Below are 20,051 nucleotides of genomic sequence, written 5' to 3' on the forward strand. Positions count from 1 at the left end.
GGAATGTAGTAAAATTAATATAGGAATATATAGTAAATTAATATGTAGGACTATGTAGTCAAATTAATACAAGAATATTAGAAAGATTGCTTCGATGCAAATTCTCCTCGAATATTCAATTGCTTTTCTATATGCCAGAAATAATTCAACAATATAATTTAAAAGACAATATTATTTGTTACAAGAACAACATGCTGAGGAATAAATCCAGGAAAAAATGTACAAGATCTGTGGAGGGGGGAATGATAAAACTTTAAGAGACATTAATGTTCTAAATAGGTAGAGAGAAATACCCTATTTTATAATAATGAAGTTCAGTTGTGAAGATGTCCAGGGACCCATATTGATCTGCATATTTAATTCAGTTCCAATCAAAATCCTAATTGGATTTTTTTATAGAATTAAAACATTATGCTAAGTGAAATAAGCCAAACACAAAAGGACACATACTGTGTGATTCCACTTATTTAAGAAACAGGTAGATTTATGGAGATAGAAAAAATAGAAGTTACCAGGTGCTGGGATGGGAGAGTGGAAGTTATTGATGAAAAAGTTCTGGAAACAGACAGTAGTGATGGTTATACAACACAGCAGAATGAAAGAATTGTTTTGTTTTTGATACTGAGGGTAGAACCCAGGCATGCTTTACTACTGAGCTGAGCTACATCCCTGGATCTTTTTATTTTTTATTTTGCAATAAGCTCGCTAAATTGCTGAGATTGGTCTCAAATTTGTGATTCTACTATCTTAGCCTCCTGAGTTTTTGGGATTACATGCATGCACCACCACACTGGGAAGTATAAAAGAGTTTTGCATTGTTTTTCATTCTAACAGATACTTGGTATTGTTCAACTTTTAAAATATTTGCCAATTTGAGAATGTGAGATTGAAGGTTAGATACATGAAGAGTCTGCTAAAGTAAATAAGTGCTGATGCCACATTCTAACCCTGGTTCATTTGATTCCAATCTAATAGGCAGGATTTCACAGAAATGGAAAAATATAGGCTTTTTATAACAATGAGTAGTTATGAAAAATGTGATTTTTTATGTTAAAATAATTTTATGTTAGCACTTCCTTTTGGAAAGTATTTCTGAAAATGTGATTTTAGATTAACTGGCTCAGAATCATCTGGTACTAGTGAGATGGGTGTTACTTATTAGAAGTCAGCAGATTCTTGCCTGGATTCATCTCTAGTTGTACTATAGGAGTGGGATCTGTAGGAGTGGGATCTAAGTATGCTTACATTTTTAACCAGTTCTCCTGGTTTGGTTTTTGCTTTTTAATAAACCCTGAAATTTAAAAACCTCTGCTTAAATGGTTCAGCTAATTGTGTTTACATTAAACAGGGATGAGAGGTGGGAGGGAAAGGGAGTGAGAAGGGAAATCGCATGGAAATGGAAGGCGATCCTCAGGGTTATACAAAATGACATGTAAGAGGAAAGGAGGGGTAAGACAAGATAATACAAATGGAAGAAATGATTTACAGTAGAAGAGGTAGAGAGAGAAAAGGGGAAGGGAGGGGAGGGGAGGGGAGGGGGGATAGTAGAGAATAGGACAGACAGCAGAATACATCAGACACGAGAAAGGCAATATGTCAATCAATGGAAGGGTAACTGATGTGATACAGCAATCTGTATACAGGGTAAAATTGGGAGTTCATAACCCACTTGAATCAAACTGTGAAATATGATGTATTAAGAACTATGTAATGTTTTGAACGACCAACAATAAAATAAATAAATAAATAAATAAATAAATAAATAAATAAATAAATAAATAAAATAAAAAAGACCTTAAAAAAAAGAATTTAGATTTTATGACCTATTGTTTCAAAAACTTTGATTTATCAAATAATTAGAACATTTTTAATCATAAAACCTGAGTTCAGCAGAAAAAAATTTTTATATAACTGTTGTCCAAAAAAAATGAAATTGACAGAATGTTAATTATCAAATACCTAGATTTTTATAGGAACCATTAATAGTTTTTTTTGAATTTTTTTTTTAATATTTATTTTTCAGTTTTCGGTGGTCACAACATCTTTATTTTTATGTAGTGCTGAGGATCGAACCCAGCCCCCCGCTCATGCCAGGCGAGCGCGTTACCGCTTGAGCCACATCCCAAGCCCATTAATAGTTTTCAAAATCATGCTTATTTCCAAGTTAACTTAATTTTTATAGTTTGATTATTTTGTTGCAACATTAAATGATTACATTAAGGGATCAAAGTCATACTTTGTAAAAGAGATTTAACAAAAACTGAAAATGATACATGACAGTTTGTATGTCATGCTTTCAAAACTGGGGCTTTAAATCCTGTATTATATGTAGAAGTTTTAGCTATTCCAAAGTACAATAAGAGATTATTGTTCATATCAGTGTAATAAATTGATACTCCCTGATTGTACTTTTTCATTTTGCACATTGTCAGAACCTTGGACCTTAATCTTATTCTTTGATTGACAGTAGAGACCAGGGAAAGAACACTTGTATTGTTTGGGATAGTCACATCTGTTCAACTTGATTCAGTTGAGGGTATTTGCATATTCTTAAGTATTTTTTCTGAGAGGGCTTAAATCCTTCTCAAGTGCTTGATGCATGTTTGAAATTCATTCATAGGGTATCTACATGCACTAATAGTTCTGTATAATATTGCTGTGCATAATCTGACAGATAAGACCACATTTTAAAACAAGGTGTTCTTTAGGGATGTTATATTGCATTTTTACTTATTCTGCTGGGCAGAAATGTCATATTTTTGAGGTCTGTTTTAATGTTTTGATTAAACTAGTATATCCTTATTTTAGGCAGATTTGTCAATCATAGGACAAATAAAGATTTATTAAATAAAATTTCAAAGATATTAATGGAAGTTCTTCTTGCCTTGGTTGGAACATTTTATAGAAAATAATTGCAGGACTTCAATGGATTTGTTTAGCTCCTCTTTATTTTTCAGGGAAGGTCACTGAGATTCAAGTGTCCTGACTTGTTCAAGGTCACCCAACTTAGACATTCAGCCTTAAATGTTGCTCTCAACTGCCAGATCAGTAAATGTTAAGAAATAATAGTATATATATATATAAAAAACCTCTGATTGATGTCATTAAAAAATTATCCATAAAATGTTTTTCTTTCCATTAGAAACACACTCAAGAATTATGTGTTATTCATCATCATATCCCTTCAGAATTTACAGTGCTTTACATGTAATTAATGCCTAGTCATTATTTTGCTGTTTTGTTTCAATTAGGAAATATGATGGCTTAAACACCTTCAATAGCAGATAGGTTTCATTTTGTGTTTCATTTCTGATGAATTGGCAATAGCAATGTCGAGAAGAATTTTGAAATTTGCTGGGGTTAGTTAGCAGTGCTGCCATGAACCTGAGATCAGAGACCTGTTTCTTCCTTTAAATGTGTGATCTTATGGAAGTGAGAGAGAATTACAAACTGGAAAGAAATAAGGATCAAATGACATTATAGATAGAATTTAGATAATATACGCAAAAAAGAGAAAGAATGCCACCTAGGATAGAAGTTCTGTAAAAAAATTTTGAGTGTTAGAAAGAAGAAATATTAGTAGGTTACATTGTATCATTAAGTACAGTGAAAGGAAGGAAAACCATTGTTGACTACTTGTTGGTGCCTAGCCCAGTGTTAGAGCCTTTTTTTCACAGTAAATCTGGAGTCACTTTGTCCTTGTTTTTATTCCTTGCTTTTCCTTTCCCAAGATATTTAGAGTTTTCTAGTCTTTCCTTTTTTCCACCTGAATTCTCTTTCTAATTTCTTATCTGCCTTACTTAGATATAAAAGCTATAATGAAACCTCATCATGATTTTATTTATTACTATGTTATAGGAGTTAATTGGAGAAGGAAGTTCTCAGCTGTTATTAACTTTTATTATTTGGGGGCTGGAGTTTTGGCTCAGTGGTAGAGCGCTTGCCGAGCATGCATGAGGCACTGGGTTTGATCCTCAGCACCACATGAAAATGAAATTTGTGTGTCCACTTAAAAGTAAAAAATAAATGTTTTTTTTTAATTTATTGTTTGGCTATCAGATAATTTCAAAATATATAATCTTTAAAAATGTATTTATTTATTCATTTGTTTATTTATTTATTTATGTGTGTGTGTGTGTGTGTGTGTGTGTGTTTGTGTCTTCTAGGAATCCCCTTCTGGTCGAAGGAAAGCTCTTGCTACTAGCAGCATCAATATGAAACAGTATGCAAGCCCTATGCCAACTCAGACAGATGTCAAGTTAAAATTCAAGCCATTGTCTAAAAAAGTTGTATCTGCCACTCTCCAGTTTTCATTATCTTGCATTTTCCTTCGGGAAGGAAAAGCCACGTAAGTTTCTTTTGTCAAATAAGCTGCTTCATTCACAGTGTGTTTCAAGACACCACAAGAAAAGAACTTTTGGCTCAGCAGACTAGTATTAGTTGAACATCATATAACATAGCCATCATTCTTTATTTCATAGACTGAGTTAAATAAACTCCTTGTTATTTATAAATAGCCTCTTTTGATTCCAAAAATGAAGTATAGTATAAAACTATATATAATAACTGATTTCAAATTTTGAATTGGATATTATAGGGTATCATAAGTGTTTATCTTCATTGTAGTAGCCTGTAGTCTAAAGTGCAGACAGATAAATTTGTAGAGCTACTTGATGCAACTAAGAAGTGAGAGGAACCCTAAATAAAAAGTTTAGGATAAAAGGGATGAAAGAATTAAGGAAACTTTTTGCCAATTCATGTTTCTTGGCTCAACCTTCCAAAAATTGCTTAGAAAAGTATATGCAGATAAACAATTTACCATGATTATTATCCTTTTCAAAAATCACTTCTGTGTAAAGCAGTGGTGTGCACCTGTATCCCCATTACTGAGGATGCTGAGGTGGGAGGATTGCTTAGCCTAGGATTTCAAGACCAACCCAGGCAACAAAAGCAAGACCTTGTCTCAAAAAATAAAAACCAAAAATTACTTTTTAAACACTGATTAAGCATTACACAGATTTCTAGACTTGAGTCTAGTCTCTTAAAAGAGTAAAATTCTGATTAGATTAAAACATAGAACAGGAGGGAAAAAGTATTAGTTCACTCTGGTTATTGTATACAGTTAGAGTAAATGCATGCTATTGGTTTAATGAAAGAGTTTGTACCTCCTTGAAGTAAAAGATGAAGGAATGAGATAAATGGAAAAGCTATTCTTAGAATTTCCTATTAAAGGTGAGGGGAAAAGGTAGCTATGAACGTTTCAATCCAATCCAAATCACAGTTCTAAACATATCTGACCTAGTGGAATGTGGTTTAGTAACCACAATTATAGTTAATTGGCCATGTCTACTTGAATGATAAGAATGGATTCTGTTTATTGCTCAAAATGAGATGATTGACACTTGTCTACATGGTAGCAAATAACTTGGCAGATAACAACAATAAGCCTCCTCTCAGAGAAGTTAGGTTCTAAGTGAGTGTGGTTAGTCCAGAATGAAAACATCTTAGTCTTTCATCTCAGGACCTTAAACTGTAGTCGAAAATACAGAGATATTAAAAATATCTTATCCTGAAGTTTAAGCCAGAAAGAAAGGAAAGGAAACATAGAAAGAAGAGAGAAACAAATTCAGAGCAGATCCTTTGAGGGTGGCCTTCCTTCCATTGGAAGGAATCAAAACCATTCACAGTAATCTGGGTGAAAAGAAATTCAGCTATATCAAATGTCTCAATTTGAATTGAATGGAGACTCTCAGAAATCCCTGAATTTCTTCTCTACCTACTTCTTTTTTTTAAAGATTATTTCCATTAAATTTAATGACTATGTTTTATGATTCAGATTATAAAGATCTTAATCATTCCAATAATATTTGTAATAATATACAATGTAATTTATTTTCTCTTCCCAATTTCATTTATCACCCTTATATTTCTAATGACTGCATGCCCTTTGGATTCTTTTTTTTTTAGAAATTTATTGGTTGCTCAAAACATTACATTGATCTTGACACATCATATATCATACATTTATTTCAAATGGGGTATGAATTCTTATTATTCCCCTGTGTACAGATTGCAGAATCACGTTGATTATACAACCACGTTTATACTGCCAAACAAGTGTCTGTTGTATTCTGCTGCCCTTCTTATCCCCTTCCTATCCCCCCTCCCCTCCCCTTCCCTCCCCTCTCCTCCCCTCCCCTCCCTCTACCCCAGCTACTATAACTCACTTCTCTCACTCTCTCTTATTTTTATATTTTTTTCCTCCCCTTCGCCTCACATCCTCTTATATGTATTTTTGTATAACAATGCGGGTCTCCTTCCCTCTTCAGTGAAATTCCCCCTCTCTCTCCCATTCCCTCCCACCTCTCGTCACTGTTTGATGGTAATCTTCTTTCTATCATTCTTTCTATCTACTTCTTCCATACTTACCTTCCCCAACGAAAAATGTTCAGGGTTAAAATATAAGTAAATTAAAGTGAAAATATTAAGCAAATTAACTTTTTAGGAATGATATCTTTTGAAATTAAAAATTTTTAATATTTTTGAGGATATATGTCATGTGATATGCAACTATACTATTGATTGATTGGTTGATTTTTGATGCTGGAGATTGAACTCAGGGGTTCTTTACCACTGATCTATATCCCAGTCCCTTCAATTTTTTATTTTGAGACAGGGTTTTAAGTTGCTGAATGCCTCATTAAATTGCTGAGGCTGCTCTGAAACTTGCAATCTTCCTGTCTCAGCCTCCCAAATTGCTGGGATTATAGTTGTGCACCACTGCACCTGGCTTATCCTATTGCTTTATGAATAGCATACAGATTTAAATTAACTCCTAATTGGTTAGTTTTTAATTTTCCTCTCTTTTTACTTATTAAACATACTATTTAAAAATTAATGAATAGGACTACTTAGATTATTCAATTTTCTTATACAACTATTTAAAAAGACTTATTTGCAGATTTACAGAAATAAAGAATATATTACTATTGTAGATTGATATCCCTTATCCAAAATGCTTAGGACCAGAAGTGTTTCAGATTTCAGATTTTTTTAGATATTGGAATATTTACATGTACACAATGAGGCATCTTGGGGATGGGACCAAGTCTAAACACTAAATTTGTTTCATAGACACCTTAAACACCTTATATGCCTGAAGGTAATTTTATGCAGTTTTTTAGTGCACCTGAAGTTTCACTACAACCTATCATGTGAACTTGGGTATGCAATTTTTCTCTTGTGGCATTATTTCAGTGGCTTAAAAAGTTTGGGACTTGGAAACATTTGGATTTTCAACTTTCAGATAAGGATACTCAGCCTGTATGTCTTAAGAAATAATACTTTTTCAAGCAATGTCATTTAAATTAACTGTATTATAATTTGATTATGTCTTTAATCATTAATGTAGGGATGAAGACATGCAAAGTTTGGCTAGTTTGATGAGTATGAAGCAAGCTGACATTGGCAATTTGGATGACTTTGAAGAAGATAATGAAGATGATGATGAGAACCGAGTGAACCAAGAAGAAAAGGCAGCAAAAATTACAGGTTAGTTTTATTATCATTAAACTAAAAGTTTTCTCTTGTTTTGAAGAGTTGAAACATTATTTACCAGAAAAAAAAAATTCCACTAAGATTTTTTTTCCTTAAACCTTTTAGTTCTCTGAAAGCTTTTTATGCTTATTACAATTGAACAGATTTTTAGCAGTTTAAGATCAAGTCCAAAGATAATCAAAGAAACATAAAATTCTTTGCTGTAATTTCAGAATTATAGTATTAAGCAACTTAAATATGCTCATATTTCTTTGTCAATGTATGAATGAAACCTCTAACATAAAGATATGCCTTAAAGGGATGATAAAACAAAACAAGAAGATAAACAAGAAGCTTCTCCTAGCTCATGTTCATATAGTTACATGAATTATATGGATATTCTGTTTCAGATTTGCATATATTTATGAAAATATGCCATGAAGCTATCCCTTCTAGTTGGTTTGATCAAACTACTAAGGTGTTAAGTAGTTAGAATCTCCTTTTTAATCGTTGGTTAATAGTTATCGCTAATCTGGTTATTACACAGAGGAACTGATTTTTACTTTATTGGTGTGAAAATCAAGTACTGTTTATATATTTCTTTTTGTTAACTGCTCTAAATTTCTGGATTGATGTCCCTTCACTACTATGTGATCAATTCTTGTTTTTTTTCCAAATGAATTGATACTTTGGTATTTATCTCTTGGCTTTGCCTCAATTCCTGCTACCACATGGGGATCAATCACATTGATCACCGTGTAAATCCTTAGCCAAAATATTCCTAGACTTTGTTCCAGTGACTTTCACTTCTGCTCCACATCTAGAAATCTACCATGGGAAACAAATTAAACTTGTATGTAACAGTACATGTTTTGTCATGTGCAGATTTTATAAATTATTATTTTCTAATTTGTGATTGAAATTTTGATTTTTTTTGGATCCAAGATTGTTCAGGAGTGTTTATTTTGAGTTTGTTTGTTTCTAGTTTATTAATTCAATAAGATTCAAAAGTTCTTTGGATTTCAAGTTTTAGAAAACATTTTATTGATGTTTTTTCTTGGTCTAGTTATGTCATGTATTTTTGTAAATTTTTCGTAAATATCTTTTTTATATGCACATTCTTATAACTTCATTTTCATTTGTATGCTTGCCCCATTTAATGCCTCATGCCTTGAAATTTTACTTTATATTGATATTTTTAACATACTTAATTTGGGGGACATATTTATCCCTTTATTTTGAATATTTATATTTCTCTTATAAATAGCATATGGCTAATCTAACTTTATAATATTTGGCCTTTAATATTATATGTCTTAATAACTGACGTACTTAATTTCATTTATATTATTTCTTTTTGTACTTTTATTTTGTGTCTTTTCTTAGTAATTTTCTCACCTGTTCCCCAAATTTTGCTACTCTGAAGAATTTTTAATCAAATATTTTAATAGAATAATTTGGAAAAAATATATTCTATTTTTATATTAGAGTAGTAGTTTATTAAAAAGCTAGATAGTTAAATGAAAAAACCCATCCATCAATACTAACATAAAAAGTAAAATAGAATCTATTGACTCTTTTAAAAATTTGTTTATTCTTTTTAGATATACATGACAATAAAGTATATTTTGACATATTATACCTGGAGTATAATTTCCCATTCTTGTGGTTGTACACAATGTTGAGTTACACTAGTCTTGTATTTATATATAAACACAGGAAACTTATGTCTGATTCATTCTACTGTCTTTCCTATTTGCATCTCCCTTCCTTTCCCTTGATTCCCATTTGTCTAATCCTATGAACTTCTATTCTTTTCTTCCCCTTACCCCATCTTATTGTGTGTTAGCATCACATATCAGAGAGAATGTTTGGCTTTTGGTTTTGGTGGGATTGGCTTATTTCACTTAGCGTGATAATCTCCAGTTCATTTACCAGCAAATGCCATAATTTTATTCTTCTTTATGGCTGAGTAATATTCTATTGTGTATATAACATTTTCTTTATCCATTCATCTATTGATGGGGCCTAGGTTGGTTCCATAGCTTAGCTACAGTGAGTTGAGCTACTGTAAATATTGATGTAGCTGTATTATGGTAATATGCTGATTTTTTTTAAAATTAGTTGTAGATAGACATAATGCATTTATTTTATTATTTATGTTTTATATGGTGCTGAGGATCAAACTCGGTGCCTAATACATGCAAGGCAAGAGCTATTCCACTGAGCTACAACCCTAGCCCCAGTAGTATGCTGATTTTAAGTTTTTGGGGTACATACCAAGGAGTGGGATAACTGGGTCAAATATGGTTCCATTCCAGGTTTTCTGAGGAATCTCCATACTGCTTTCCAGAGTGGTTACACCAATTTACAGTCCCACCAGCAATGTATGAGTGTACCTTTTCTCCCACATCATTGCCATCATTTATTATTACTTGTGTTCTTGATAATTGCCATTCTGACTAGAGTGAGAATCTCAATATAGTTTTGATTTACATTTCTCTAATTGCTAGAGATGTTGAACATTTTTTTATGTTTGTTAATTGATTGTATTTCTTCTTTTGTGAAGTGTTCTTTCAGTTCCTTTCCCATTTATTGATTGAGTTGTTATTATTATTATTAATATTATTATTAGTGTTAAGTTTTTTGAGTCCTTTATATATTCTGGAGATTAACGCTCTGAGGTACATGTGGCAAATATTTTCTTCCATTCTGTAGGCTCTTTCTTCACATTCTTCATTATTTTCTTTGCTGTGAAGAAGCTTTTTAGTTTTATACCATCCCATTTATTAATTCTTGATTTTACTTCTTGTGCTTTAGGAGTCTTGTTGAGAAATTTGGTTCCAGAGCCAACATCATGGATTATTTGGGCATATTTTTTCTTCTAGTAAGCATAGGGTAATGCCCAGGTCCTTGGTCTACTTTTGAGTTGAGTTTTGTGCAAGGTGAGAGATAGGGGTATAAATACATTTTGCTGCATGTGTATTTCCAGTCTCCCCAGCACCATTTGCTGAAGAGAGGCTTTCCTTTCTCCAATGTATGTTTATGGCACCTTTGTCTAGTATGACATAACAGTATTTATGTGGGTTTATCTCTGTGTCTTCTATTCTGTACTATTTGGTCTTCATGTCTGTTTTGGTGCAAATACCATTCAATTTTGTTGCTGTTTTTTTTTTTTTTTTTTTTTACCAAGTTGTTCATTTTTGTTTCTCTATCTTTGTAGTATAATTTAATGTCTGGTATTGTGATGCCTCCATTTCATTTTTCTCACTAGGGATTGCTTTGGGTATTCTGGGTCTCTTATTTTTCTAAATGAATTTTATGACTGCCTTTTCTATTTCTATGAAGAATGTCATTGGAGTATTAATAGGAATTGCATTAAATATGTACACCACTTTTGTTAGTATGGTCATTTTGACAATATTAATTCTGCCTATCCAGGAATATGGATTCATCTTCAAAGTTCTTCAATTTCTTACTTTAATGTTCTGTAGTTTTCATTTTAGAAGTCTTTGACATCTTTTTTAAGATTGATTCTCAATTTTTTTCCCAAGGCTATTGTGAATGGGATAGTTTTTCTAATTTCTCTTTCTATTGATTCCTCACTGTTGTATAGGAATGCAGTTGATTTATGGGTGTTAATTTTATATCCTGCTACTTTGCTGAATTCATTTATGAGTTCTAGAAGTTTTCTGGTGGAGTTTTTTGGGTCTTCTAAATATAGAATCATGTCATCAGAAAATAAGGATAGTTTGAGTTCTCCTTTTCAATTAGTATTCCTTTAATTTCTTCTGGCTAGAGTTTCAAGGACTAAGTTGAATAGAAGTGGTGAAAAGGGGCATGTTTCAGTTTTTAGAGAGAATGTTCTCAATTTTTCTCAATTTAGAATTATGTTAGCCTTGGGTTTAGCATATACAGTTTTTACAATGTTGAGGTATATTCCTACTATCCTTAGTTTTTCTGGTGTTTTGAACATGAATGGATGTTGTATTTTCTCAAATGCTTTTTTCTGTATTTATTGAGATAATCTAGTCTTTAAATCTATTGATGGGATGAATTATGTTTATTGATTTCCATATGTTGAACCAACCTTGAATTTCTGGGATGAAGCCTACTTCGTCATGGTGCACTATTTTTTAATATGTTTTTGTATGCAATTTGCCAGTATTTTATTAAGAATTTTTGCATCTATGATCATCAGGGATATTGTTCTGAAGTTTTGTTTTCCTTCTTTGGTGTGTCTTTGTCTGGTTTTGGTATCGGGGTGATAACTGGGTTCATAGAATGAGTTTGGAAGGGTTCCCTCCTCATTCATGGAATAATTTGAGAAAGATTGAATGTCCAGTAGAACTCAGCTGAGAATCCATCTGGTCTTGGACTTTTCTTTGTTAGTAAGCTTTTTATTTTATTTTTATTTATTTACTTTGTGTGTGTGTGTGTGTGTGTGTGTGTGTGGTTGTAGATGGACAGCATGCCTTTATTTATTTTTATGTGGTGCTAAGGATTGAACCCAGTACCTCATACATGCTAGATGAGCGCTTTGCCACTGATCTACAACCCCATCCGCATGTTTGTAGGCTTTTATTTATTTTTTTTTTATTTCTTAGGTTTTTCTAGGTAGATACAATATCTTTATTTTGGTATGTTTTTTTGTTTGTTTGTTTTTTGTTTTTTTATGTGGTGCCGAGAATCAAATCCAGTGCCTCACACATGCTAGGCGAGCGCTACCACTTGAGCCATATCCCCACCCGGTTAGTAGGCTTTTGTTGGTGTCTTCCATTTCATTGCTTGAAATTGATCTGTTTATGTCTTCTTTGATATAAGGAGAGCAACTAAGAACAGAGCAGGGAGGAAGAGCATGAGGAAAAGACTAACATTAAACAGAGACGAATGGTGGGAGGGAAAGGGAGAAAGAAGGGAAACTGTATGGAAATGGAAGGAGACCTCATTGTTACACAGAATTACATATAAGAAATGGTGAGGGGGAAAGGGAAAAAAAAAACAAGGGAGAGAATTGAACAACAGCTGATGGGGTAGAGAGGGAATATGTTAGGGAAGGGGAGGGGGGATAGTAGGGGATAGAAAAGGTAGCAGAATACAACAGTCACTAATATGGCATTATGTAAAAATGTGGATGTGTAACCGATGTGATTCTGCAACTTGTATTTGGGGTAAAAATGGGAGTTCATAACCCACTTGAATCAAATGTATGAAAGATGATATGTCATGAGCTATGTAATGTTTTGAACAACCAATAAATTTTCTGTCCTCCTGTTTCAATTTGGGCAGGTTATACATCTCTAGAAATTTGTCAATGTCTTCAAGGTTTTCTATTTTATTATAGTATAAATTTCAAAATAGTTTCTGATTATCGTATTTCAGTAGTGTCCATTGTGATATTTCCTTTTCATCACAAATTTTAGTGATTTGAGGATTCCACCCCTTCCCCCTGTTAGCTAAGCTAAGGGTTTATCAATTTTATTTATTTTTCCAAAGAACCAACTTTTTGTTTCATCGACTTTTTTGAGTTATTATTTTTTGTTTCAATTTTATTGATTTCAGCTCTGATTTTAAATATTTTCTGTCTTCTGCTTTAGGTATTGATTTGTTATTTTTCTAGGGCTCTGAGATGTAATGTTAGGGTATTTATTTGGTGACTTTCTGTTCTTTTAAGGAGTGCACTCAATGCAAGGAACTTTACTCTTAGAACTGCCTTCTCTGTGTTTCAGAGATTTTGATATGTTGTATCGCTATTCTCATTTACCTCTAAGTATTATTTTATTTCATCCCTGATTTCTTCTGCTATCCATTGGTTTCGGTAGCATGTTACTTAGTCTCCAGGTGTTAGACTAGTTTCTATATTTTATTCTATTGTTGATTTCTAATGTCATTCCATTATGATCTATAGAATGCAAGGTATTATCTCTACTTTTTTGTATTTGCTGAGAGTTGCTTTGTGGTCTAAGATATTGTCTATTTTAGAGAAGGATCCATGTGTTGCTGTGAAGAAATTGTATTCAGTCATAGAAGGATGAAATATTCTGTATATGTCTGTTAAGCCTAAGTTATTATATTTTTAGTTCTGTAGCTTCTTTTTTTAATTTTTGTTTTGAGAATGTATCCAGTGGTGAGAGAGGTGTATTAAAGTCACCCAGTATTAGTGTGTTGTGGTCTTTTTGATTCTTGAAATTGAGAAAGGTTTGTTTGAGGTATGTAGATGCTCCATTGTATGTGGGGTATAAATATTTACGATTGTTATGACTTGTTGATGTATGATTCTCTTAGGAAGTATGAAATGTTCTTCTTTTTGACTATCCTCCTAAATGATGAAAGTTGCAATATGATTCCCTTCTTTCTGTGAAAACTTTTGCCTACTATTATATTTATTTCAGTAATATTTTATTGTTTTTCCCAAAAATAAATGCTAACAGTTGCATTGTATTTTATAATGATCTCAGCAATTTTTAAATGCCATTTCCCATATTTGAGCTGTTTTTTTAAAATCTTTTAAAGAGTTTTGATTTTTGGTTTGTTTGAATATTTTCAGAAGGATAAATGAGTGTCCTTCCCCTGTCACCACCAATGACCTTTCACCTACCTTGTCTTAGTCCACTTACGGATTTCACACTAGGTAATTTACAAACAACAGAAACTTGTTGATCACAGTTATGGAGGGAGGCTAGGAATTTCAAGATCAAGGAGTTAGTAGATTTAATATCTAATGAGGGATCAGTTTCTAATAGATGGCATGCCAGGAGAGCAAATAATAAGAGATTCAAACTTACTCCCTCAAGTCCCTTTATCCCAATTTTTAGAAAAGTTTTTAGTTTGTTTTTTTATTGTAGTCTGTTTGCATAATGTAATTTTTTGTAAATTTTCCATAAATATCTATTTTACATGTATGTTCTTTTTGTTGGATTTAGCATTAGATTAGACTTTTCATATGATCTAATCTCCTTCCAAAGGCCACATCTCTTAATACCCATCACCCTGGTGATTAAGTTCCAACATATGAATTTGGGGGTATTCAAAGCATAACATACCTATCTTTCAAAGTTTAATTCTGTTGCTGTATAACTTGGAGATGCTTTTCATACCCATTTCCTGATAATCTTGACTATTCCATCTTTATAATACTACTCTATATTTGCAACTTTTCCTATAGCATGAGTTTTTATCACTCTGATAGAATATTAATATGTTCATGTTTGGAGCAGTGTGTGCTCTTTTGATAACAGCAATAGAAGAAAATATAATAATATTTTATAAGTTCTATACTGGTATTGAAAGGAAAATAAAGGGTTTTTTAAGCTATATATAGATTCAGTGAAAGCATTAGTAATATTTTGCTTTTATGGTTAAACCCTCATTGCTTAAGTATGGGACATATGCCTTAAATTTTCTAAAATTCACTGGACATGGTAGTTCATGCCTGTAATCCCAGTGATTGAAGAGACTGAGACTTAACTTTTTTTAGACTGTTTAAAATTCTCTTACCCTAATTGAAGAAATTATTTTAATTCAACTTGTGATTATTCAAGATTCCTTTGGAATGCTACTGATTTGTGTTACTATTATTTTCATTTTTCCCCTGTGTCTTATAAAATAGAAACTCTCAAGGTAGAGTTTCTAATTATTTTTTCATTTCTAACTTCTAGCGCATTTTCTGGAACATATTAAAAATTGAATATATGTTAACTAAAAGACCATAGCAAATCATTAGGTCCTCCCTTCTCCTATTATAGACCATTTTGACCACTCTGGCTTATAATCCTGTTCCATTGACCTGTAAACATATACTGCCTTTTACAAGGTAAGGTTTCTATTTTATGGAAGGAACATGTTCTGGACAATACACATAATTAAAAGCTAAATAATTTAAGACTAGTTTTCCAAAAGTAATAAATGTAAAATGTGAATGGAAGGGGTAGATAGGGACCATGGGTGACTAGATACATGTTCTAAGTCAGTATGTCCACATCGTACCATATTTTTTTTGCTTTGATATTACATTTTCTTCTCAGCATTTTACGTTACATTTGCAGGGAATAGTGACTTAAATAACTGGCTTCTTTAGTTGCATTTTTTAGCACATATAATTTTATTTCACCAGCCTCTTCACTTTTTAAATGTTTGAGTAAGGTAGATTTAGGATAATTAAAAAAGGACACTAAAATTTAACTATAGTACTATTCATATTCAAGAGTAAACAAAATGTATTTCATAAAAACAGTACAAGTAAAGTATGGTGGGTATTTATACTTAACAGCTAAAATCGGAAAACTTAAACACAGCTTATATTCACTCTTTTTACTAGCTTTGAAATAGTTATCAACATAATTTTTATGGATGAAGGGATGAGTATTCTAGATTTTTCCCTATTATACCTTAAGAAATATAAATGTATAAAATATTATTGCATTATATTGATAAAAATTATACTGGCTGTATTATTTCCCCAACTGAACATGAAACCTCCTCTTTTAAAAAAAATTTTTTTTTTAGTTGTAGGTGGACACAATACCTTTATTTGTTTATTTTCTTGTGGTGCTGAGGATCAAACTTGGTACCTCACAGATGCTACGAAAACGCTCTCTGAGCCACAACTCCAGCCCCGAAACCTCTTCTTGAAGGAATAGATTGCTAGAAATTATTTTCTGTATATCTTAGATTTACACATAGAGGCTATTCATTTATCTAGGAATTTCTTATGGAAAGTTGCTATTAAATCGGCAATAATTAATAAAATAATGTCTAAAATTACAGTCTTTGCTGGAAGGTGAAAGTAAATCCAAAGTATCTATATTTGGACTGATCAAAAGTCCCTTCCCTGTTCTTTCTGAAACAGACTTTCTTAACTAGAAACATATTTTGAGACTACTTATCAGGAATCTTTTATTGATGTTACATATATTGATACATTCTATAGAGATGTAACATCAGTGAATGGGCAGGATAATTTTTAGTTACAGTTGAATTGGAAAAATCCTTGAAATGTAGCAAGAGAAATAGACCTTGGACTTAGAAAAAACAAAGCCTTTTAATGGAAAGTTTGCTGCAGCCAAGAGTAGAAATTATATATGATTGCACATAATAAGCTTCCATCTATATGGCATCTTAGTATGCTTGAATTAATATTTGGCAGTATGCCCATCTTTGCAATTATTCTTGTATTTCTTTTTTGACATTTGTTTTTCACTTTGGTTTTTTTTATTTGTTTTGTTGTGTTTTTGTGCTCTGGGGATCAAACCTATTCCCTCCTGCATTCTGGACAAGTGATTTATCACTGAGCAACATCCCCAGTCCCTATGTTGAATTTCTGAATACACACCAACAGGGGTAAAAAAGACTCCTGCATAAATGGCAAGGTCCTCTTTAATATACCTCAAAAAAATCAGGTTCAATGGAAACAGTTTATAGCAAGCGTTATTGGGGACACTCAGAAATTAGGAGACACCAGAAAGAACACTGGTATTTTTTGCTTATTGCAAAGGTCACCATGAGTGCCTAATCAAGTTCAATCAGATATTCACACTTACATGACCCATGCAGGCTAAACTTAGTTAGTATTAGATTTACTTCAAAGAATATTGCACAAAACACAGGATATACTTTTTTTTTTTTTTTTTAATTAACCAGAGTGAGTCCTTAACAGTCTAGGTGCTATTCTTTGTGCTATACTACCAAATGACAATTTGGGTATAGAGAGACAAGATCATCCACATAGTTAAGAGCAAGGATTGCCTTAGTTTGAAATCCCATGCTGCACAAGAGCTGATATCTTTTGTTATAGTTTCCTAGATATAATTTCCAAAGTCCATGGAAAGGACATGCCCAGTTAGATGAGTCTCCACATTCAGAGAAGCTCAAAGCTATGGCCTTCCTCCAGATATGTAGTCCATTCAGAGTCCTATTATCCAATTATAATGCAATTTGACAGTCAGTATTCATTTTTTACCATAACGCAAGGTTGCTTGGTGTTTCCTAATCCTTTCCCATAGTTGATAAAGTTAATTTGGGAGAAGGAAGGGAGAGTGACATATTGGCTACTTTCAGGGAACAAAATCTAACAGCACAGATGTGAGTAGAAAAGATACCAGTTACATATCTGAAGAACTAGAGTTGATGATGGTATGACTCAGGCATCTTAGATTAAATGTCCTGTTTCCGAGTGCTATGAATGGGGATAAGTGAGTCTCCCAATTTTGATTAGAAGATTCCTTAGAATAAACATGAAGCTGTGGTCAGTGAATACATCCATTACTTGGGCATCTACCCTCCAGTATTCAGGACACTCATAAACAAAACTATACAATTTCTGTGAACTCGATAATTTTCTTTTAATGAGCACCTATCTAGGAGGTCTACATAGAGAAAAGGAATTTTTAGAAAATTGTATATTATATAGACATTAACATTGAGAAGTAAGGAAAGAAACAGAGAGATGGTGGGAAGTTCTGATCCCTTGAGCTAAGAAGTTTAACAGCTACCTTTTTTAAAAGGATATTGAAACCTCAGGATGAGAGACCAAAGATAGCAGGAATATTTCTTCACAGTGTTTAGAATTCAAATGTGCCACAAATAATAAAAGTAGCAGAAATCACAGATTAGAAATTTATCCTACTTTATGTGTTAATCTTAAACCCTAATGCTATTTTATTTAAATACTAACAAATAACAACTGTACATTATCTAACTTCCCCCCACCTCCAATTCTCTGGGAGAATTTTGCTGATATTGAGAACTTAACAGGGCTGGAATGGAAGTTAGAACTCTAAAGAAGTTAGAACTGAACACATTTCCCCTAAAAACTGGGAACAAGACAAGAATGTTTACTCTCATTACTTCTGTTCAACATTATACTAGAAATCCTAGCAAAAGAGCATGATGAACAATCAGTGTAGAAAAATCTACTGTATTTCTACATATGAACAACAAATATTTGGAAAATGAAATTAATAAAATAATTCCATTTACAGTAGCAGTTTAAAAAAGACTACTTAGAAATAGATTAACAAAGGATATGAAAAACCTCTAACAGAAAAGTGTAATATATTACTGAATAATTAAAGAAGATCTTAATAAATGCAGAGATATTCCATATTCATAGATTAGAAGACTCTTAATATGTCACTTCTCCCCAAATCTGTATATAAATTTAACTTGATGCCAATTGTAATCCTAGCAGAGCTTTTGTTGTTGTTGTTTTGTTTTGTTTGTGTTTGTGTATACATTGAAAAGCCGATTCTAAAATATACTTAGGGATACAAAGGATCTGAATAACCAAAAATCAAAACAAAACAAAACAAAAAAACCTACACGCAAGCCTGGGGTAAAAAAACAACAACCCGAATTATACATTAAGATTAACTAAGAATCTACAATGAAGATACCATAGTATTGGCATAGAACAGATAAATAAATGAACAGATCAGCCACTCAATAAGCCAACTACTGAGAGTTGTAGTTTCCAGTTAGCTATGTTATCTTGAGGGAAAATAGCTGATTATCTACAATAGTGTGTTGCTTAACTATGGTGTTTGGTAAGTTAGATGTGTTAAAATTATTTTCAATTTACAATGGTTTATGGGGATACATCCGTAATAAGTATGAGATTAAAATTTGGCAAATTAGACTTCATCAAAATTTAAAACTTACACTCATCAAAATAGAACATTAAGAAAATATATGAGTAAAGCACAGACTAGAAAACAAAAATAGTAACAAAGTATATATATGACACAGGTCTTATTTCTGAGAATAGATTTTTTAAAATTTTTTTTAGTTGTAGATGGACACAATACCTTAATTTTATTTACTTTTATGTGGTGCTGAGGATCACACACAGTGCAAGGCAAGTGCTCTACCGCTGAGCCATAACCCCAGCCTGAATAGATTTTTTTTTAAACCCCTACAACTCAATAATAAAAAGACAAAAAAAAGACTATTATTTTTTAAATGGGCAAAGATTTGAACATATGGTTCATGAACAAAAATATACCACTAGCCAATAAACACATGAAAAAGTTCTCAGCATCACTTGTCATTAGGGAAACAAATGAAAATCACAATGAGATACAACTTCACACCCACAAGAATAGTTAAAATTTATGAGACCAACAATACTAAATGTTAGCAAGGATATAGACCAACTGAAATTCTCATTCATTATTCATTAAGTATAATAGTACAATCACTGTGGAATTTCTTTCAACACTAGCTATATACTTCCCTCTTGATCCATCAATTCTACTCTTTGATATTTATCCAAATGAAATGAAAACTGTATCCACACAAAGATTTGCAAAAAGGCATTTATAGCAATTTTATTCATAGTAGCCCAAATAGGAACATCAGGTATTCATCAACAGGAGAATGGCTAAACAAGCTAAAGTTTATTCATGTGTGGAATATTCTACAATTTAAAAAAAAAACTATATGGACAACCTTCAGCTTTTGGTTAACACATAAAGGGAGGGAAGGGAAGAATAGAAGTTTAGTGTATTATACAAAGG

General features: G+C 32.3%; 1 protein-coding gene across 6 annotated transcripts in view; it reads left to right on the top strand.

Moving 5' to 3' along the window:
• The window catches only part of Ehbp1 (EH domain binding protein 1), a 305,243-nt gene that overhangs the window by 105,116 nt on the left and 180,076 nt on the right, over window positions 1-20,051 (top strand). For all 6 annotated transcript variants that reach the window (XM_077792155.1, XM_026387183.2, XM_026387186.2 and 3 more), the window contains 2 exons: window positions 4,167-4,348; window positions 7,412-7,551. In XM_077792155.1, the coding sequence (XP_077648281.1) occupies window positions 4,167-4,348; window positions 7,412-7,551 (322 nt within the window). The remainder of the gene's footprint in view (window positions 1-4,166; window positions 4,349-7,411; window positions 7,552-20,051) is intronic.

This window comes from Urocitellus parryii, chromosome 12, assembly GCF_045843805.1.
Source record: "Urocitellus parryii isolate mUroPar1 chromosome 12, mUroPar1.hap1, whole genome shotgun sequence".
Taxonomy (NCBI): domain Eukaryota; kingdom Metazoa; phylum Chordata; class Mammalia; order Rodentia; family Sciuridae; genus Urocitellus; species Urocitellus parryii.